The 17,957-nt window shown below is 45.5% G+C and overlaps 1 protein-coding gene across 5 annotated transcripts in view; it reads left to right on the top strand.

Moving 5' to 3' along the window:
* snx2 (sorting nexin 2) overlaps positions 1 to 17,957 on the top strand; it is a 110,116-nt gene that overhangs the window by 23,049 nt on the left and 69,110 nt on the right. For all 5 annotated transcript variants that reach the window (XR_011521790.1, XR_011521789.1, XM_054730375.2 and 2 more), the window contains exons 6-12: positions 1 to 110; positions 2,732 to 2,810; positions 6,256 to 6,331; positions 10,122 to 10,235; positions 10,590 to 10,683; positions 10,814 to 11,019; positions 11,188 to 11,331. The exon at positions 1 to 110 is cut by the window's left edge and continues 32 nt beyond it. Coding sequence is in view for 3 of the 5 variants with exons in the window: in XM_054730375.2 (XP_054586350.1) it covers positions 1 to 110; positions 2,732 to 2,810; positions 6,256 to 6,331; positions 10,122 to 10,235; positions 10,590 to 10,683; positions 10,814 to 11,019; positions 11,188 to 11,331 (823 nt within the window). In the remaining 2 variants the exon portion in view is untranslated. The remainder of the gene's footprint in view (positions 111 to 2,731; positions 2,811 to 6,255; positions 6,332 to 10,121; positions 10,236 to 10,589; positions 10,684 to 10,813; positions 11,020 to 11,187; positions 11,332 to 17,957) is intronic.

The raw sequence follows: 17,957 nt of genomic DNA on the forward strand, positions 1-17,957 counted from the left end.
CTCCGTTAAAAGGCGTTTCAGCGACTTTCTGGGTCTGCACAGTAAACTGGCGTCCAAGTATCTTCACATAGGCTACATCGTCCCCCCCGCCCCAGAGAAGAGCATCGTGGGTAAGAAAATGGAGCTGGTCGGGTCGGTTTAACCCGCAGATGGTTTTCCTCGTCTGAATCTGAGGACTTTGTTGCGATGTTTACACAATCGTTAAAAGCCAAAGGTTGCATTTCTAGAACGGTGACATTTTCTCTCAAACAGGATGAAGATGTTTAATAAAGGGAACAAATGATGCAAAACTCACCTTCTGCTGCCTCTAGAAAGGCTCCAAATGGAAATAAAAACCATCCGTTTCTGTTGATGTTTGGTTACGCGAGACGTTTCAAAAGGTCCTCGATTGTGACGTCACAGTAAGGAACATTAGCATAGCATAACCCCCAAATTCCACTACCTCCGCTCCGACACGAACGCCGGAGCAAAATCGGTCCCGTTGTAGTCAATCGAGCAATTCCACTACTGCGGCTGTGCTCCGGCAGTGTGGCGCCGTGCTCCGCCCTCTGTTCCGGCGTCCGGCAAAAATAAAATCGATCCTATTTTCGCCGGACGCCGGAACACCTCCGCAGTCAATTGACAGAAATTACAACGGCCCAACAGGAAAGGGAGCAAGCACAATTTCCGTTATTTCACAATAAATCGATAAACAAAAAGCGTTTTTTGTTTCATATGCACAGGTTTAACAACTTTTAACAACTATCAATAGCGGCTGAACTTTAAATGCACAAAAGTAAGCCATAAATACAGTTTCCACTATCAAAGTTTGTTGATCCAAACACTGCTGATCTCTCAACACAAATGATGGGCAGATTAAACAGTTCATGTCGATGCTTCTCCCACACAACGGGTGTTTGGATCTAACTTCCGCGTTTATCGCTCGGACTGTATCGCAAGATCTCGAAAATCCCGCGCATGCTTGTTTGCCCACCTCAGGTCTCCGCACCGGAGCGGAGCCGTTGTAGAGCGGGTACCAAGAAAAATTGAGTTCGGAAGCGAGCGGCTGCGGAAGGCGGGGGCGGACCGGAGCGGAGGTAGTGGAATTTGGGGGTTAGTTTAGGCTTCAGGTTAAAACTGTACCCCACCGTTCCCGCCCAATAATGGGTCAGTGTTTCTGGATTTCCTCTGACAGGTGCAGGAATCAAACCAACAACCTTGTTTTACCCCCAGAGCCACAGCAGCTGTTAAAGCTGTTAGCTTAAACCCTTTTTTCTTTATGGCTCCTAACAACGTTCTAACAGTACAGCTGTAAATATTTTGTGGAGAGAAAAAATGAAGTGGTTCTCTTGCATTTGTCTAAAAACCTCCACGAACAACACGTTTCAGACCAGAACCAACCGTTGGACCATCCGGGTGTCGGTTTTACCGAACCGCCACACCTCCCTGGGTCCTCCACTCATCCCGCACTCACGTACTGAGCACCTGAACACCACTGGTGTTAGAGGTTCTCCTCTCAACAACATCAGAGGAGGAGAAACAGCCGGCTGCTACCGCTTCAGCTTTAGGACAAACTACCAGAGTCCCAAAGAGAAAATCACCGTCTGAAGTCACGGACAACAAAAGACGTTTGGAGCTGGAAAACGGTGACTGGTGTTTAGCGCCGTCTCGTTTCCTCTGGTCATGTGGGCTTCCGGTTCCGGCAGAAGCAAAGGGAAAGAAAGAAAACAAACTTTTACGTAACGCCTCTCAAGATAAAAATCACGAGGCGCTTCACAAAAAACAAACAAAAAAAAAATTTTTTTTAGATGCGTTTAGAATGAAAAAAATATTAAAATTTTGATAAAAATGTAAAGAAAGGGAGAGAGAAAATGAATAGGAAATGGTGAAGTCAGTGGATCCTGCGAAAGTCGGAAGGTAGAGGGTGGTGATGAAGGTCCCACCAAAGCCTAAACAGGTGAGTTTAAAGGAGACCACTGAGTCCACTGATCTCAGGCTCAGGGGGAGAGAGGTCCAGATGATTTGTCACCTTTGACCTTTAGCCTGGTGCTGCACAACCAGTAGGCTTTGGCCACTGGACCTCAGGGACCTGCTGGGGGTGTAGGGACTAAGAAGATCACCAATGTAAGATGGTGCTTGTCCATGTAAGGCCCTATAGACCAGAACCAGGATCTTGAAATGAACCCTGAAGTTGACTGGCAGCCAGTGAAGCTGGAGGAGAAGCGGGGTGATGTGGGTGTGTTTGGAGGACTTGGTCAGAAGCCGAGCACAGGCGTTCTGAACCACCTGTAGACGGTTCAGGGAGGTTCTGCTCAGACACGTGAAAAGAGAGTTACAGTAGTCTAAGCGTGAGGAGATGAAGGTGTGGAGAACTGTCTCAAGTTCAGAGCGGGACAGAATGGGACTCAGCTTAGCAACGTTCCTGAGATGGAAGAAGGAAGAGCGAACAAGAGAACTGACTTGAGAATCCAGGGTGACAGCTGGGTCAAAGGTCACGCCAAGATTCCTGACAGAAGGTTTGGTGTGAGAAGCAAGCTGACCAAGAGAGTCCCTGACTTTGGGAACCAGCTTGTCTGAGGCACAGATGAGGATCTCAGTCTTATCTTTATTCAGCTGAAGAAAGGAAGCCACCCGAGGGGGGGTGTGAGGGGTCCATGACCCTGTTTGTGTTCAAACTTGAGTTTAAACGCTGACTTTTATGATCTGGTACGATGTAGAAAAAGGTCTTTCATGTTGACCACCTGTCCTGCAGGAATGACGAAGGTGAAGGTGGGGAAGGAGGACCAGTCGTCTAACGAGTTTGTGGAGAAGAGGAGGTCGGCTCTGGAGAGGTATGAGGAGGAGGAAAAGCATTAAAACAGTTTGTAGGGCGTGAGCGCTCCTGCTGGGGGCCAAAAGGTTAACCTCCAAATATTAGATGCACCATTATCACAGCACACGTCCTCGTGTTGCTGCGGAGTACCCATGAGCTGGGGGGGGGGCTGACCTTCTGCTGCCCTTTACTGGTGCGGTTGGATTGATGGGAAGGTCAGCAGGTGACAGCTGATGGAGCTCAGAGCAGCAGAACTTCACACTGATGGACACAGATAGGGTTAATGAGAAAACACACACATTTACTGTTGGGCAACAAAAACTGCTCCAGATTTGGCTTTGAGACGTAAACTAAAAACACGTCATTGATTTCCTGTTTGGACGTTAGTTGATCTGAAGACTAACCTGATGCCGTAGCCCAGAGCTGCTCTCGGAGCCCCGTACTTACCGACAGATCTCTGCGTGTTTCGTACGTAGGAACAGTGTTACGCATGTAGCCATTTGTGCTTGTGTGTGGAGATGTTCCTACATACCGGAGCAGCTCTGACCGTGTGCAGGAACGGCATCTAGTGGTAGAACGGGGGAACCGCAGTGCTGAAGGTCCACGCGTGTTCCTCATCCATAAACGGTTTCACCCGTTAAGCAATCACATTTCGCATCATTGGTGATAAAACCAATAAGAGACGTGTGACCGACGGGAGTCTGACGTTTTATCGTAACGAATCTGTTGCTGGAGGATTTAGCGGCGTGCTCTCCGGAGGGAGCGCTCTGATCTCTAATCCTTCTGCTGTGCTGGGATTCGGGACTTTGTGGAGCGACAGACAAACCTCACAAATCCGATTCCAGTTCATGTTTTATTTTACAACCAGAGAACCCACCAGAACCTCTTCTGCTCCCGTTGCCGTGGTAACCAGGCGGAATGACAGCTGCACTCTCAGACGTTTGCAAATGAAACTTAACTCCAAACAGAACGACTCCTTGATCCGTTACTCCTCGATTCATCAGATTCATTCTTGTATTTAGTCCTGACCGCGTTTATAACCTCTGCTACTCGTTTGGGTCTTTTGCGCTTCGGCAGCCAGTGTCTCGATCTCGCTGTCAATAAAGTATTTTTTTATTTTTACGTGGAAAAAAACTGGGAATTCCCTCACGTGCTGAGGACGTAGCATGACCAAATATGGTTAATTGAGAGCGTTTCTGTATGTAAACGGCTCGGAACGCACAGGTGGGATTTCTCATCAGACGAGCGCGGAGGAACGTGCGTGCGAGAGGCCACCGCAGGTTTGGTGAATCAGGTTTTCGTCCGTTCGTTCACACATTCTAAATTTAATTCGTAGGAAGGAAAATAGGACCGTTTCTATGAAGGTTAGATAAACGAGGGCCCTGAAATATGAAGCTACAAACCTCATTAAAGGGACTTTACGGACTTTTGAATTTTTATGCTCGCGATTGCCCCCTCAGGCCAAAAGCGTAACGGCAGCTTCAATAGTAGGCTCGTGTACGAGGCTCGCATGCTGTACGTGCACACTCCTTAACGAAAATAACAGCTGAGACAGTCCCCCGTGTGTGTGTGTGTGTGGGGGGGGGGGGTGGGGGGGGGGGTGGACAGAGGACAGGAGAACGTGCAGCTAATTAAATAATGCGGTTCTGTACCTTTCTCTTCAGCACAGCCGACAAAGGTTCATGATGGGTCAGTCCTCCTGCATGCTCAGATCATTCCCTTCCCTTGCTTGAAAAATTGTTCCAAAATGAAAGTTGAACCCACATCTTTTTTATCTGTGAATTTAATGCCGTTCGGCGAGTCTCAAATAAAAATTTGGGTTTCTTACTGTAAAAAAATATACCATTAATGTAAAAAAGAAACTCTAAATAAACTATGTTCACACCCAGAATCAAACCCAGGTCTTCTGCACGAGAGTCCAACGTCTTATTAGGTGAGCTAAAGCGCCAGTGACGTCCTTTGTATCTGTAACATTTATATCCTTGATGACAGCTGAAACAACGTCAAACCAAAGAACGGTTCGGAGTGAAAATGGCTATTTTGTTGCTAATTTGCAGGAAATATCTAGAAGAAAGTTCTACAGAAAGTAGCTAAGGGTCCTCAGAAATGTAGCTAGCTTTGTCACTAGGCGTTAGGAACAGCGACAAAGTGGCACTGCCTCTCTCTCTGCTGCTAAAGCTACGGATAGCAAATGCTACGGGCGATGCCTGAGCGTGAACGCGCATGAAGCAGCCTGCTCGACCCGAGCATCTCTCTTTTTCTGTGATTTTACAGAAAAACAGGCAATCACAGTAAAAATGCCAGGGCTCATTCTACAGGACCAGGGCATTGCAGGAGAATGTATGAAGAAGACATTTATTATTTCTATACATGTTTTGGCTGTCACACTTCCATAATGTCCCTTTAACTAGGAGCTCAAGGCTGGTTTGGTCCTGGTGGTTTGGTGGAGTTGGAGGCCCCGATCAGCCGATCGGAGCTGTGAGCCGTCTGTTCCACTGGAAAAACTATAAGTTTTTGGAGAGAAAAAGCTTCTGGTTTTGGAAGCTGGGCGTCTTTTTTTCCACATGACTAAAAACACAAAATGTAAAAAAATAAAAGTGTTTCCTGCTGCTTTTGGTGCGTGAACATCTAGAGCTGTAGCTTAATCTGCATCGACGCTGAAGCTCTTTCATCACCCTCATGCGCTTCTGGCTCCATTAACGCTGCTCAGATGTGCCGAGCCTCATCAGAGCATGCGTTTGTGGAGAGGATCACAGTCTAGGGAGACATCGCCACAGACCAAAGCGTCTCATCAGCGTGTTTGTGAACGCTCTTCATTGATGCGTATGTTTGTGTCACTAGTTGGTGACAAACAAGTCCACGCTGTTTGTAACCGGTGTTTGGAAGAGTATTCATACAAAAACACCAGGAAGCTGAGAGCCAATCAGCTGCTGCTATTCCTGCTAATCCAACTTCTTCTAAACACGCGAGCCGAGGATTTCGTCTTCAACTAATCTGAGTAAAAGTGAAACTAACTCGGAGATCAGAAGCATCGTAAACATTTTCATTGGCTGTTGGTCTCCTTGAGCCTGCCCCCTGCTCCAAAGGGAAGAATATGATTGGATGAATTTGGTGGCGTGTTGCAGCACAACGTAGAACGTAAGTCAACAGTAGACAGATCTGATCTGGTGCTAAAAATCTGCTCAGCTCCTGGTTCTGGTGCTGGATGTGGATTGGGTCCATTAAAGCCCGAGGTTAGGCGCTGCAGGTTTGGGTTTTGGAGCAGAAACACTAACTCGCCTCTGTAACGGTAAACAAACCCGAGTTCCTCCTCGGATCTGCAGCTGGACGTTTATCGACCTGAAAAAACTTTATTTGGTTCAGACTTCGTGGCACAATCGGCTGCCTCATACCAGCGGCCCACCGGGTCATCGGACCAGAAACAGCCTCGTCATGAGACTGAAGTGGTTTCCTTCCTGTTTCAGGTATCTGATGAGGACAGTGAAGCATCCCATCCTGCTGAAGGATCCCGACGTCCTGCAGTTCCTGGAGAACTCTGAGGTGAATCTCAAACCGGCTCATTACCGTCGGACCTCCAACAGAACCTCCGCTGTCGTGTCCCTTCTTCAACGCATCACTGCAGGAAATCAACAAAACCGTTTGGGTCCAATCAGGTTCTGAACTTAGAAACTCCCGCAAGCGGATTTGTTTACCTGAACAACACAAACGGGTCCAGCTGTCTGGGCTTTTAACAACCGTGCCATCTTTATTCATTCAGCACATTTGAAGGTAGCATAGCAGCTAACCAGAGCGCCGGACAAGGATGGAGCAGGCGTGGAGTGTTCTGGTATCAGCTGCTGATCGACGGACCGGATGTTTGTGAATTAAAACAAAAGTAGAGTTTGAGGAGAACCCGAGGTTCGTTTGTCCCAAAGCCGTACTTGGACTCGAGTCCACAGAAGACACGTCCATGGTCTCTGCTTGTGTGAGACGAGCTGTTTGAGTCCTTCCATTCAAATCTAGATGTTTCAGCCTTTATTTGTTTTAATAGTGATCAGTGGCGGCTCCAGAAATGTTTTTCTGCTGGTGCTATGAAGGAGCTAGTCTTTTTATTGAGGGTGCTATGAAGGAAGTGGTCATGCGTACCTATTGTTCTCTAGAACACCTTCAACACTAGCAGATACACATGCGTGCACAACACCTCAACAACACCTGAAACAATCATTAATATACATCATAAACACATGAACAATCGCTGACTTTTCCATGAAGTCATAAACACATACAGCCACACAGAAAACCGTCTATAGTGTTGCAAGGTTAGCTAACGTTAGCGTTAGCATTTCCAGCGGCAAAACCCTGGACTACTGCGGCGGTTGAGGGTTGACTCTTCATCCAGATCCGTAGGTTTTTGTGGGTCTGAGATCACTTCCAAAGATTCATTCGTTCCTGACTGAACCCGTGGAAATTTGGGCAACAAAAACCGATCCATCTTTCACTCGTTCACAGGTGGAAAATGAGGTCAAAGTTTAACATCAATTTCCTGTTTTGGTTTAAGTTTTTACTATCTATATGATGAGGATCAGCACCTCCAAATCTGAGACCATGGTTCTCGACCGGAAAAGGGTGGCTTGCCAACTCCGGGTCGGGGGAGAGGTCCTACCTCAAGTGGAGGAGTTTAAGTATCTCGGGGTCTTGTTCACGAGTGAGGGTAGGAGGGATCGGGAGATCGACAGGCGGATTGGTTCGGTGTCTGCAGTGATGCGGACGCTGAGCCGATCTGTCGTGGTGAAGAGGGAGCTGAGCCAGAAAGCCAGGCTCTCGATTTACCGGTCGATCTACGTCCCAATCCTCACCTATGGTCATGAGCTTTGGGTAATGACCGAAAGAACGAGATCGCGGATACAAGCGGCCGAAATGAGTTTCCTCCGTAGGGTGGCCGGGCTCAGCCTTAGAGATAGGGTGAGGAGCTCGGACATTCGGGAGGGACTCGGAGTAGAACCGCTGCTCCTCCGGATCGAAAGGAGTCAGTTGAGGTGGTTTGGGCATCTGGTCAGGATGCCTCCTGGACGCCCCCCTGGGGAGGTGTTTCGGGCATGTCCTGCTGGCAGGAGGCCCCCGGGTCGACCCAGGACACGTTGGAGAGGTTACATCTCCAATCTTGTCCGGGAACGCCTTGGGGTCCTGCCGGAGGAGCTGGTGAAGGTGGCCGGGGAGAGGACGGTCTGGAGCTCCCTAGTTGGGATGCTGCCCCCGCGACCCGGACCCGGATCAGCGGAGGAAGACGACGACGATATAATTTACTGATTATTTTTGTTTTGCATGTTAAATATTATCACATCCACACGTTAAATTAAAGTTAAATTGTGAAATAAAATCTAATATTTACTTGGGGGTGCAATGACTAATCCAGTGGAAGCTATAGCGCCCCCCGGCGCCACCACTGATAGTGATGATTACGGCTTCCAGCTGATGGAAACCACACGTTCAACATCTCAGACAATTAGGATGTTGTGGAAAGGTTAAAAATTTCAGAGTCGGTTTTCTCATTTAGTAATAAAACACACACACACACACACACGCCCGTGTTGCACAAAGCCATCACACCCACGGAGAAAAAACCCCACCTACCTGTAGTTGTTCACTAGTGAAGCGAAACGTGACTTTCACGAGCAAAAAAAACATGAAAGTGATTAAATCAGGAAAGCAGGAAGAATTTAGTGTTTTCATCACATTTAGCTCGTATTTTTAAAAAAAATACCTTCGCTTTTATTCGTTTTATAGAAAATTTGTTTTGTATTGTTTGTTTTAAAGAACATTAAATGTTCATTAAATAGTTTTAATAGTTTTTGGAAGTTTTTAATCATTTATGGCACAAATGAGCCGTGAAAAGTGACATATTTGCCTAGGGCAGGGCACCGGGTCAGGAGGGTTAGGGTAACCAAACAGGAACCGGTTTGCTGCTGATCCATTCTAACAATGTCAACTCATTCACACAACGTAGATTTAAGTTTCATTACCTGAACGTGTCTGATTAGGTAAAAAACTAAATGTTTTGTTTAATTAGATGTTCAGAATGTCACTTTTTTCCTTGCAGTTTTTTTATAATATTGATGCATTTAAATACAGACGAATCGACTTGTGCATACAAAGCATGTTTATGCAGTAAGTGTAGCGTTTTTAACAAGCACATGGAAAGCCGCACGGCGGTAGCTCACGGGTCAAAAAGGTTGGAGAGCTGCTTTAGATGTTCTGAGAGGATGGACTTTAGCTCCAGAGTCGCTTTTCACAGTTTCACCTGTGGTACCAAATCCATAACGGGTGCATCTGTAATTCTCCGTCCTCCAAAAGAGCCCACATTCACCCCGAAGGCCCAACCAGAGTTTTACCTCTAAAGTCACTCGGACGCGCCGGAACAGTTTCCTCTGGAAATAAAACCCAAAAAAGTCTTTTTGGGTTTTATTTATTTCTCTGGAAACATCCTGGAGAGGTCGAACACGTCTGAAAAAGGTCGGTAGGGAATCTGTTTCCTCTGTTCGATGGCTCAGATTACCCCCCCCCCCCCCAACACACACACACACACACACACACACACATACAGGTGTAGAATTGAGTTGTGAGAACTAGAATAAATGACTTTGTGTCACCGATTTAACAGATGAATCAGTCGGACGTTTGACCGTCTGGACCGGTTAATGAAACGCAACCAACCGTGTGTGTGTGTGTGTGTGTGTGTGTGTGTGTGTCTGTGTCTGTGTCTGTGTGTGTGTGTGTGTGTGTGTGTGTGTGTGTGTGTGTGTGTGTGTGTGTGTGTGTGTGTGTGTGTGTGTGTGTGTGTGTGTGTGTGTGTGTGTGTGTGTGTGTGTGTGTGTGTGTGTGTGTGTGTGTGTGTGTGTGTGTGTGTGAGAGAGAGAGAGAGAGACTGACTGCAGTTTAAATCCGTTCGACCCCCACCCCCCTACCTCCGGTAACATACTTCGTCCCCTTATCCACCGAGGGCCCTGGGGACGCCACCAGCCCCCGGCTGTCGCCGCTCCTTTTAAATTAGATCGGGGAGGGGGGGGGGGCTGGCGTGTCCGGAGAAAAGTAAACTTTCCCAAAATGAAGAAAAATGAGGCTGTTTTCAGATGGACGGCGGGTTGTTTTCAGACCAATGCCGTTTGGTTCTGTGTCGGTTTTTGCTGCTAAAGCTGCTCGGCACATAAAGCTGCTGCATTAATGCTGATTGGACCCGAAACGTGAGGGACATTACAAACATGGGGGTCAGACACAAACAAGACAGAACTGAATGAAGCGAGAGCCTAAAAATCTCAGAAACTCACAAACCTTCCTCTGTTTGTTTGTTGTTTAGCTGCCGAGGGCCGTCAACACTCAGGCTCTGAGCAGCGCCGGGATTCTGAGGATGGTCAATAAAGCCGCCGACGCCGTCAACAAGATGACCATCAAGATGAACGAGTCTGACGCCGTGAGTCTCCGGAAAAAAGGAGAAAGTCTGGGAGGGATGGGAAGCAGAGAAAGGACAGGGATTAAGGGAAGGAAAACCTCATGCAGTAGGGAAGACAGGGAAGGAAAGGGTTAAAAAGGAAACAGGAAGTGAGAAAAGAAGGAAAAATACAGGAAAGAATAAAAAAGATCTGAGAAAAAAACAAACGGGATAAAATGAGTGGAAAAGAAGTGAAAAATACAAAAACAAAAGGAACGAAAATGCAGTTTAAACGTTTACTCAAAGCTAAAGTTCAGAATTAATTTAAGATCTGAAAAGTGAATCTGTTGGACTGTCTCTGGAGGTCAAAGTTCAAACATCTGGTTTGTGTTTAAGTGGTTCGAGGAGAAGCAACAACACTTTGAGAATCTGGACGTCCAGCTGAGGAAACTTCACGCCAGCGTGGAGTCTCTGGTGTGTCACAGGAAAGGTACACTTCCTGTCACCACAATAAAAGCATCTTTAAATAAAACCCATCACAGCGCTTCGTCTGTAAACATGAAACCATTTAAAGGAAATGTTGCGTTTAAGCATCGTGGCGTTCTCCGTCTCATTTCCAGAGCTGTCTGTGAACACGGCTCAGTTCGCCAAGTCGGCAGCCATGTTGGGGAACAGCGAGGACCACACGGCTCTGTCCCGGGCTTTGTCCCAGCTGGCCGAGGTGGAAGAGAAGATCGATCAGCTGCATCAGGACCAGGCCAACGCCGACTTCTACCTATTCTCTGAGCTGCTAGGCGATTACGTCCGCCTGATCACCGCCGTCAAGGTACGAGCGCTACGGCCGCTAAACCAGTAACAACCTTTTATCAGAGTTCAGGGTGGATCGGGGGATTTGGAGCTTTATTTTTATTTTATTTTTTTTAGGATTAGAGTTTTTTTTAAAGGGAATAAAGGTTTTTGTAGACTTTTATTTTGAAATTGTGTGTATTTCCAGGGTGTGTTCGATCACCGCATAAAGACGTGGCAGAAGTGGCAGGACAGTCAGGTTCTGCTGCTGAAGAAACGAGAAGCCGAAGCCAAACTCCAGTTCACCAACAAGCCCGACAAACTTCAGCAGGCCAAAGACGAGATCAAAGAGGTGAGCTGGACCCAACGGGTCGCTGCCGGGCCAGTCAGAACCCCTCGTCTGGTCCGGCTCGTTTAAAAAAAAAAAACATAACTGAGCATTTGATTTTTGACTGAGGTTCGCTTTCATTCGGGTAAGAGTCCACACTAATTTGTCCTGTCATGAACGAGCTTCAGTTTATTGTTGTTGTTGTTGTTCAGACGAGACTTGGAAGTAAAACCGTTTTAACGGTTCTGGAATCGTAATTCGGTCTATTTCCTGTATCTTTTCATCTTAGTTGTGCTTCTGTCACAGATGAGTGAAAACAGAACTATTCAGCAACATGACAAAAATACAAGGACCACCAGCTGCAGGACACAGATTGTCCACCAGAGGGCAGAAGTCTTAAATGAAACGGACGCTAGAGGAAAGTACTAATCCTGTTAAAGAGCGTTGTGGAAACGGGTGTTGCACATTTAGCACGTAGCTGTTAGCACCGAGGAGCTCCTCTCCTGGTTAAAAGGAGATAAAACACATTTTTACACTCCAGGAGTCTGCAGCTGATCTCCAGTCAGTTAAATAAACTCAAACTCGGCTCAGTCAAGTGAAAACTTCTCTTCTGTTCTCAGAACGACAAACAGCAGAGTCGAAAAGTACTTTATTAGAGCATCTGTTGAAGCTGTCACCACACAAATTCATCTGTCAGGATACACACACACACACACACACACACACATCGTGGTCGGCGGTCTGAGCTGCTGTCAGGAGCCGCGTTTGGGAGAAGAACGGGGGAGTTTTAGGGGGGAGGAAGGCTGTCAGAGGCTGCAGACCAGGACAGATCGCAGTAGAGTTACAACCAGCGTTTATCTGGAGCCGACGAGAGTTTCCCCGCCTGTCAGGGGTCGGGTTTTGGTTTGTTGTTCAACAACAAGCAACAGAAAACCCTCATAAGAGCTGAGCTTGTTGCTGCTGCAGAAATCCCACCTCTTCATCGGATCGTAGATGGATCTGCTGTCCTGAATCGGTGAACCCGGAAACTTTAAATCAGATTTTATGAGCTGAGCTTGATTGTGTGTGAGGATTTAAAGCTTATTAAGATTATTTACGAGTTTGTTTTAATTATTAATGTGTTCATTCACTACAGTAATGATCAGATTAGTCAAAAATGGGCTAAATTTTAATTAGAATTCCCAAATATTTTAATAAAGCAAAACCAATCCTCAGATATAGCTGCACTTATTAGAGTTAAAAATGGTCTTTTGTACATGATCTAGGGAATTCTGTCCATCTGTGGGATCTGGTTTAATAAATAGCTGTTGTTGTTTTTCACATTTACTCGTTTTTCTGCTTTAATGCAAAAAACAAAACATTAAAAAACTCTTAATATCTTTTATAATAACTAAACTTCATTGTTAAGCTGCTCCAACTATTAACCCACACTGCCCCCTGTGGGCTGAAAGATGGATCTGCAGCTGCACTGCAATCTGTTTAAACGTGTCAGAGGATCAATCTAAATTAAAAGTATTGAATTAATTAAACTGTGTTACATTCATTATCCACGTGGTGAGAGGGCTGACTGTAAAGCAGAGGGCATAGTTAAAAAATTATTTAAAAGATCCAAAAAAAATGTGAGAACATCCTATTAAATCATTTCGTGTTTTTTTTTTTAATTAGAACAGAAAGCAGGAAAACTTAGTTTTACTGGGATGAAAAGCCTTCCAGCTGGAGGTTTAACACGCACGTGTTTTAGTTTTTGCTTCTAATCAAATTGAGCCCCTTAATAAAAATAGAAATGGCATTTCTAATCCAGTCACCTTTCCATGTCGTGTAGGAGGGAAAATCCGATTTTTGTCTGTTGTCTCATAAATAGAAAAGTTTGGTTTGCAGCTGCAAAAGTTCATTGTTTATAATATTATCATAAGTAATTATAACCAGAGTAAAACATAATCTGTGGAGCAGTTAATTAAATTAAAATAACGTGGATAATATTAATATTGAGACTGATGATGATGATGATGATGATGAAACTAGAGTATCTGTAGTCTTCAGCTCCGATCTCCTGATTCACCCTAAAGAATATTAAATAAAATCCTGATTCTGGCAGTAAAACTTAGCATTAGTTAGCTCGTAGCGATGCCGAGTTCACTGACTGATGATGATGTTGGACTTTTGCTGCTGCTTAGCATCGGTGCCTTCAAGGGCCCCGAAGAAAAACCAGATTTTTGCATTTGAAGGAGGATTTTCATCCCTTTCCCGATTTTCTTTCTCTTCACTGTTTGCTCATTTATGGAACTTCCTCTTTGATTTTGGAAGTTCTGACGTTTATTTTTCAGCCTCTTAAATTCTGTTGCATTTTCTTGCCATGCCGTCCCGACCCAGGAGATTGAGGAGGTAGGACCTTCCCCGTCTGTCTGTTTGTCTGTCCGTGTCCTGGCTGTCTGCTTCATGCCTTCCGTTTGCTTCGTTTCTTTAGTTTAACATCATCATTTTTCTCTGTTTGGTTTTTATTGTTTTTTTATCTCCTGTCACATCAATTAGTTTTAAGTGAAGATGACAAACCTCCAAAAATGTCATTAAATCTTCAAGTCCCTGTAAAACAGACACAAAAGTATCATTTAAGTTTGTTTTTGGTAGAAGAACAAATGAGTGAAGCTCCTCCCTAAAAGCCCAGTCTGCTCTGATTGGTCGGTTCCAGCACCAGCCAATCAGAGTCAGCCCTGCTGAATTTCTAATCAGCTTTCATGTCATTGGATAAAGTTTTGGTTTCGGAAACCAGGATAATGTTTCTATGTATGTTCCAAGAAATTTGAAAGAATCCGTAATGAAAAGCTACTTTATAAATGTCAGAAATTCTGAGTCTGATTTTATGAGGACTTAAAGAGTAAGTCACCCCCTACCAGACTCCTCCCATACTTCCAGTTTGAAAAATGCACCAAAAGGAGGTGTTACCTGGCAGGCCGAGAGGGCAGCGCTGCACCAGTGACCGACAGCCCTCCTTAGCTCGGAGATTCTCCGTTGGAGGAAATGAGCTGCTAACAAACACACTTAATTCTCCCTCTTCCTGCTCAGATGGAGAAACAGCAGCAAGCTTCCCAGTCTGAAGCATTTCTCTCCACCTCCTTTACGACAGGAAAATGAGGAAGTTTTATTTCGGAAACGAGCGGCACAGAGCCGCATCATTTTGTATCGGCTCGCGAGTTGCCGTGGGAACCAGTGCAGAGCTTGCCAGGCTTGCATGGCTGAGACTCAGCTGCGGTACATCCACGTTAAAAAACCTGTTAAAGGAAGACAAGGCAGTTTAGGCTTGCATTTAGCACCCCCTAGTGTCCGTTTGTAGAACCGAAAGCAAAACCTATCTTCTTGCTGAGCGTTCGTCTTTTTAACACCTAAATCTAACAGCCGAAACGTCTTCCCATCCTTCTCCACAGGAGTTATTCATCACTAAAGGAAACAAATCGGCTGCGTTCGTGATATAAAACATGCAGGAAACGTGCCGGAAGCAGACTGTAGCTCCAGGCGTGGCAGCTCCAAGTCCAACAGACCGGACCGACAGCAGTTATTTTAGCACATACGCAAGAAAATGATTAAAAAATATGAAAATGTGTCTCTTCAACGTCACACATCACTTCTGAGCCAATAGCACTGGATGATTCATATTCAAGTGTGATGCACACTTTTGACTTGAAGAGGGTTTGACAGTGACTGTTTTAGGCAGAATATTTACATTTGAGAGAAGATGCCCTAAAAAGCCACAATGAGTATGTTTACGTCACTGTTACTCATTTATACCGTAAATCAGTCAAAAAAATGGATTTGGGGTGACTAGCTCTTTAAACTTTTCCATATGACTGTTTAATTCCCGGAGCTCCGTGATTCCAGAACAGGTTTTTGTTTATGTCAACCTTAAAAATCATATTAAAACAATAGCGCTCAGTGGGGCATGGCTAATCAGGCCAGTGGGGTGAGGATAAGTACAGTAATAAAACATAAAAAATGTAATTATTATAATATTAGTTTTTATTTCTGCCATTTTTATATAAAATGATTTAACTATAGAATTGTTTTTCTATACCAAACTCAAAACATGTTCCATTGACCGGTTCATGTACTGGTCCTTGTCCCTGACCCAGCTATTAACTCAGTTAAATGTTGACCTTGAACAGCTTTAAAAATCTGCCTTTTGTATTTTTATATTTGTAGTTGATTAGAACAGATTTTCCACTAAAGCATACGAACGCAGGCCTTTTCAGAGTCCCACCAGAACATGCGTAACAATCGTCGGACTAATTAAAGCCTAGGCTTAAAACTGCGAGCTAATGCTAACGGGTGAATCACACCATGTCTATTGACCCTTTGCACGTGACATCACATCACTCATGAGACCGCCGCTTTCGCCATGTTGGGTGGCAGAAAGACTCTTTACACCCGTTGAAACTCAAGTGAAGCTAGTCAAAACAAGCCAGTTTGTAGCCTTTTATGGCTTTTATTTAGTTGATTTGACAGTAAAATGGTTTTAGCTTGCTGCGTGGTTGGCTGCACTAACAGGCGAGGATGTAAACTCAACTCGTTTTGTTTTTTTAATAACTCTGATGGAGACTGAGGACAGAGCTGTGTTTATGTGTTTATGTATTTAGCAGACGCTTTTGTCCAAAGCGACTTACAAGTGATAATCGGCATGTTGCCCTTGAGGCTAACAACAACAATAACAACAACTTGACATCAATCATGGAGAGGAGGGAACAAGGAGTGGACAGTAGAGAGGAGGGACGGGTGCAGGGAGGGTCCTAGTTTAGAAGATGCTCTCTGAAGAGCAGGGTCTTCTGGAGTTTCTTGAAAATTGAAAAGGAAGCCGCAGTTCTGGTAGTGCTTGGAAGGTCATTCCACATTTGTGGAACGATGCATGAGAAGAGTCTGGATTGTCCTGAGCGTGGTGTAGGCACTGCTAGCCGACGATCCTGTGATGACCGGAGCGGCCGGGCCGAGACGTAAGCCTTTGCAAGAGGATTCAGGTAGATGGGAGCCGTACCATCTCGGACTTTGTATGCTAGAGTTAGCAATTTGAATTTGATGCGTGCAGCTAGCGGTAACCAGTGGAGCTCACTGAACAAAGGAGTGACGTGTGCTCTTTTTGGCTGATTGAAGCCCAGACGCGCCGCTGCGTTCTGGACCATTTGAAGAGGTCTCACAGTACAGCCTGGAAGACCAGTTAGAAGGGCATTGCAGTAATCGAGGCAGGAGATGACAGTAGATTGCACCAGGAGCTGGGTGGCATGTTGTGTTAGGTATGGTCTGATCTTTCGTATGTTATACAGCGCAAAGCGGCATGAACGAGCAACAGAGGCAACAAGATCTTTAAAGGTCAGGTGTTCCATTAATCACAACACCTAGATTTCAAACTGCCTTTGAAGGAGCCAGAGATAGGAAGTCATTTTGGATTGAGATATTGTGCTGTATGGATGGTTTTGCTGGGATGACAAGTAGTTCAGTTTTAGAGAGGTTGAATTGGAGATGGTGGGATTTCATCCATTTTGATATGTCAGAGAGACAGTTTGATATTCGTGCAGAGACAGTGTGGTCGTCCGGTGGAAATGACAGATAGAGCTGGGTGTCGTCTGCATAGCAGTGGTAGGAGAAGCCATGTGATCGAATGATCTCACCTAGTGAGATGGTGTATATGGCAAAGAGAAGGGGTCCTAGGACAGAGCCCTGGGGGACTCCTGTGGCAAGATGGTGCACGGTAGAGGATTGTCCAAGCCAAGATGCACTGAATGATCATCCTGTGAGGTACGATTCAAACCAGGCATGTGCTTTCTCTGTGATGCCCATGCTAGAGAGTGTGGACAAAAGTAAGCCATGGTTGACAGTGTCAAATGCAGCCGATAAGTCGAGCAGGATAAGCACTGAGGATTTGCCTGTCGCTCTAGCTTCTTTTAAGGATTCCGTCACTGCTAACAGAGCAGTTTCAGTGGAGTGAACCTTGTTGAACCCAGACAGTTTTGTGAGAGGTATTCTGTGATCTTCTTGAAAGCCACCCCTTCAATGATTTTGGACAGAAAAGGGAGGAGAGAGATAGGTCAGTAGTTCTCCACATGATTTGGAGGAAGAGATGTTTTTTTTTTTTAGCAGCGGTTTAACCTTAGCATGCCTGAGAGAGGAGGGAAATGTACCGGATGTCAGTGAAGCGTTGATCACATGTGTGACTGCTGCGGCTACTGTAGGAGCAATAGCTTGGAGCAGCTTAGTCGGAATGGGGTCAAGTGGGCACGTAGTAGGGCGGCTGCACGTGAGAAACTTGGACACACAGTTCTCACTGAGAGAGGAGAAAGATGAAAATGAAGCTGTAGGGCTTGAGATGGTTGGGCTAGAAGGAGTTTGTGGTAGCGAATGTTCAGGAGTGGCCAGTTGAGTAAACTGTTTGCTTATAGCTGCCGCTGCCACTTGAACATGAGATGAACTGCAGCGATCAATCAAGCGGACTAGCAGGCCTCAGATTTGCAGCGAACATGTTTTTACCGGGTAAGATTAACGTTCATATTTTTCACGAAGATAAATGTGATGTTTTTTTATACTAGTTATTGATAATCCTGATGGATGGGTATTTCACCACGGAGGCTGCGCTCCGTCCACTGTAGTGTAAAGCGAGACAATTATTAACAATA

Source organism: Nothobranchius furzeri, chromosome 10 (assembly GCF_043380555.1).
Source record: "Nothobranchius furzeri strain GRZ-AD chromosome 10, NfurGRZ-RIMD1, whole genome shotgun sequence".
Lineage (NCBI taxonomy): Eukaryota > Metazoa > Chordata > Actinopteri > Cyprinodontiformes > Nothobranchiidae > Nothobranchius > Nothobranchius furzeri.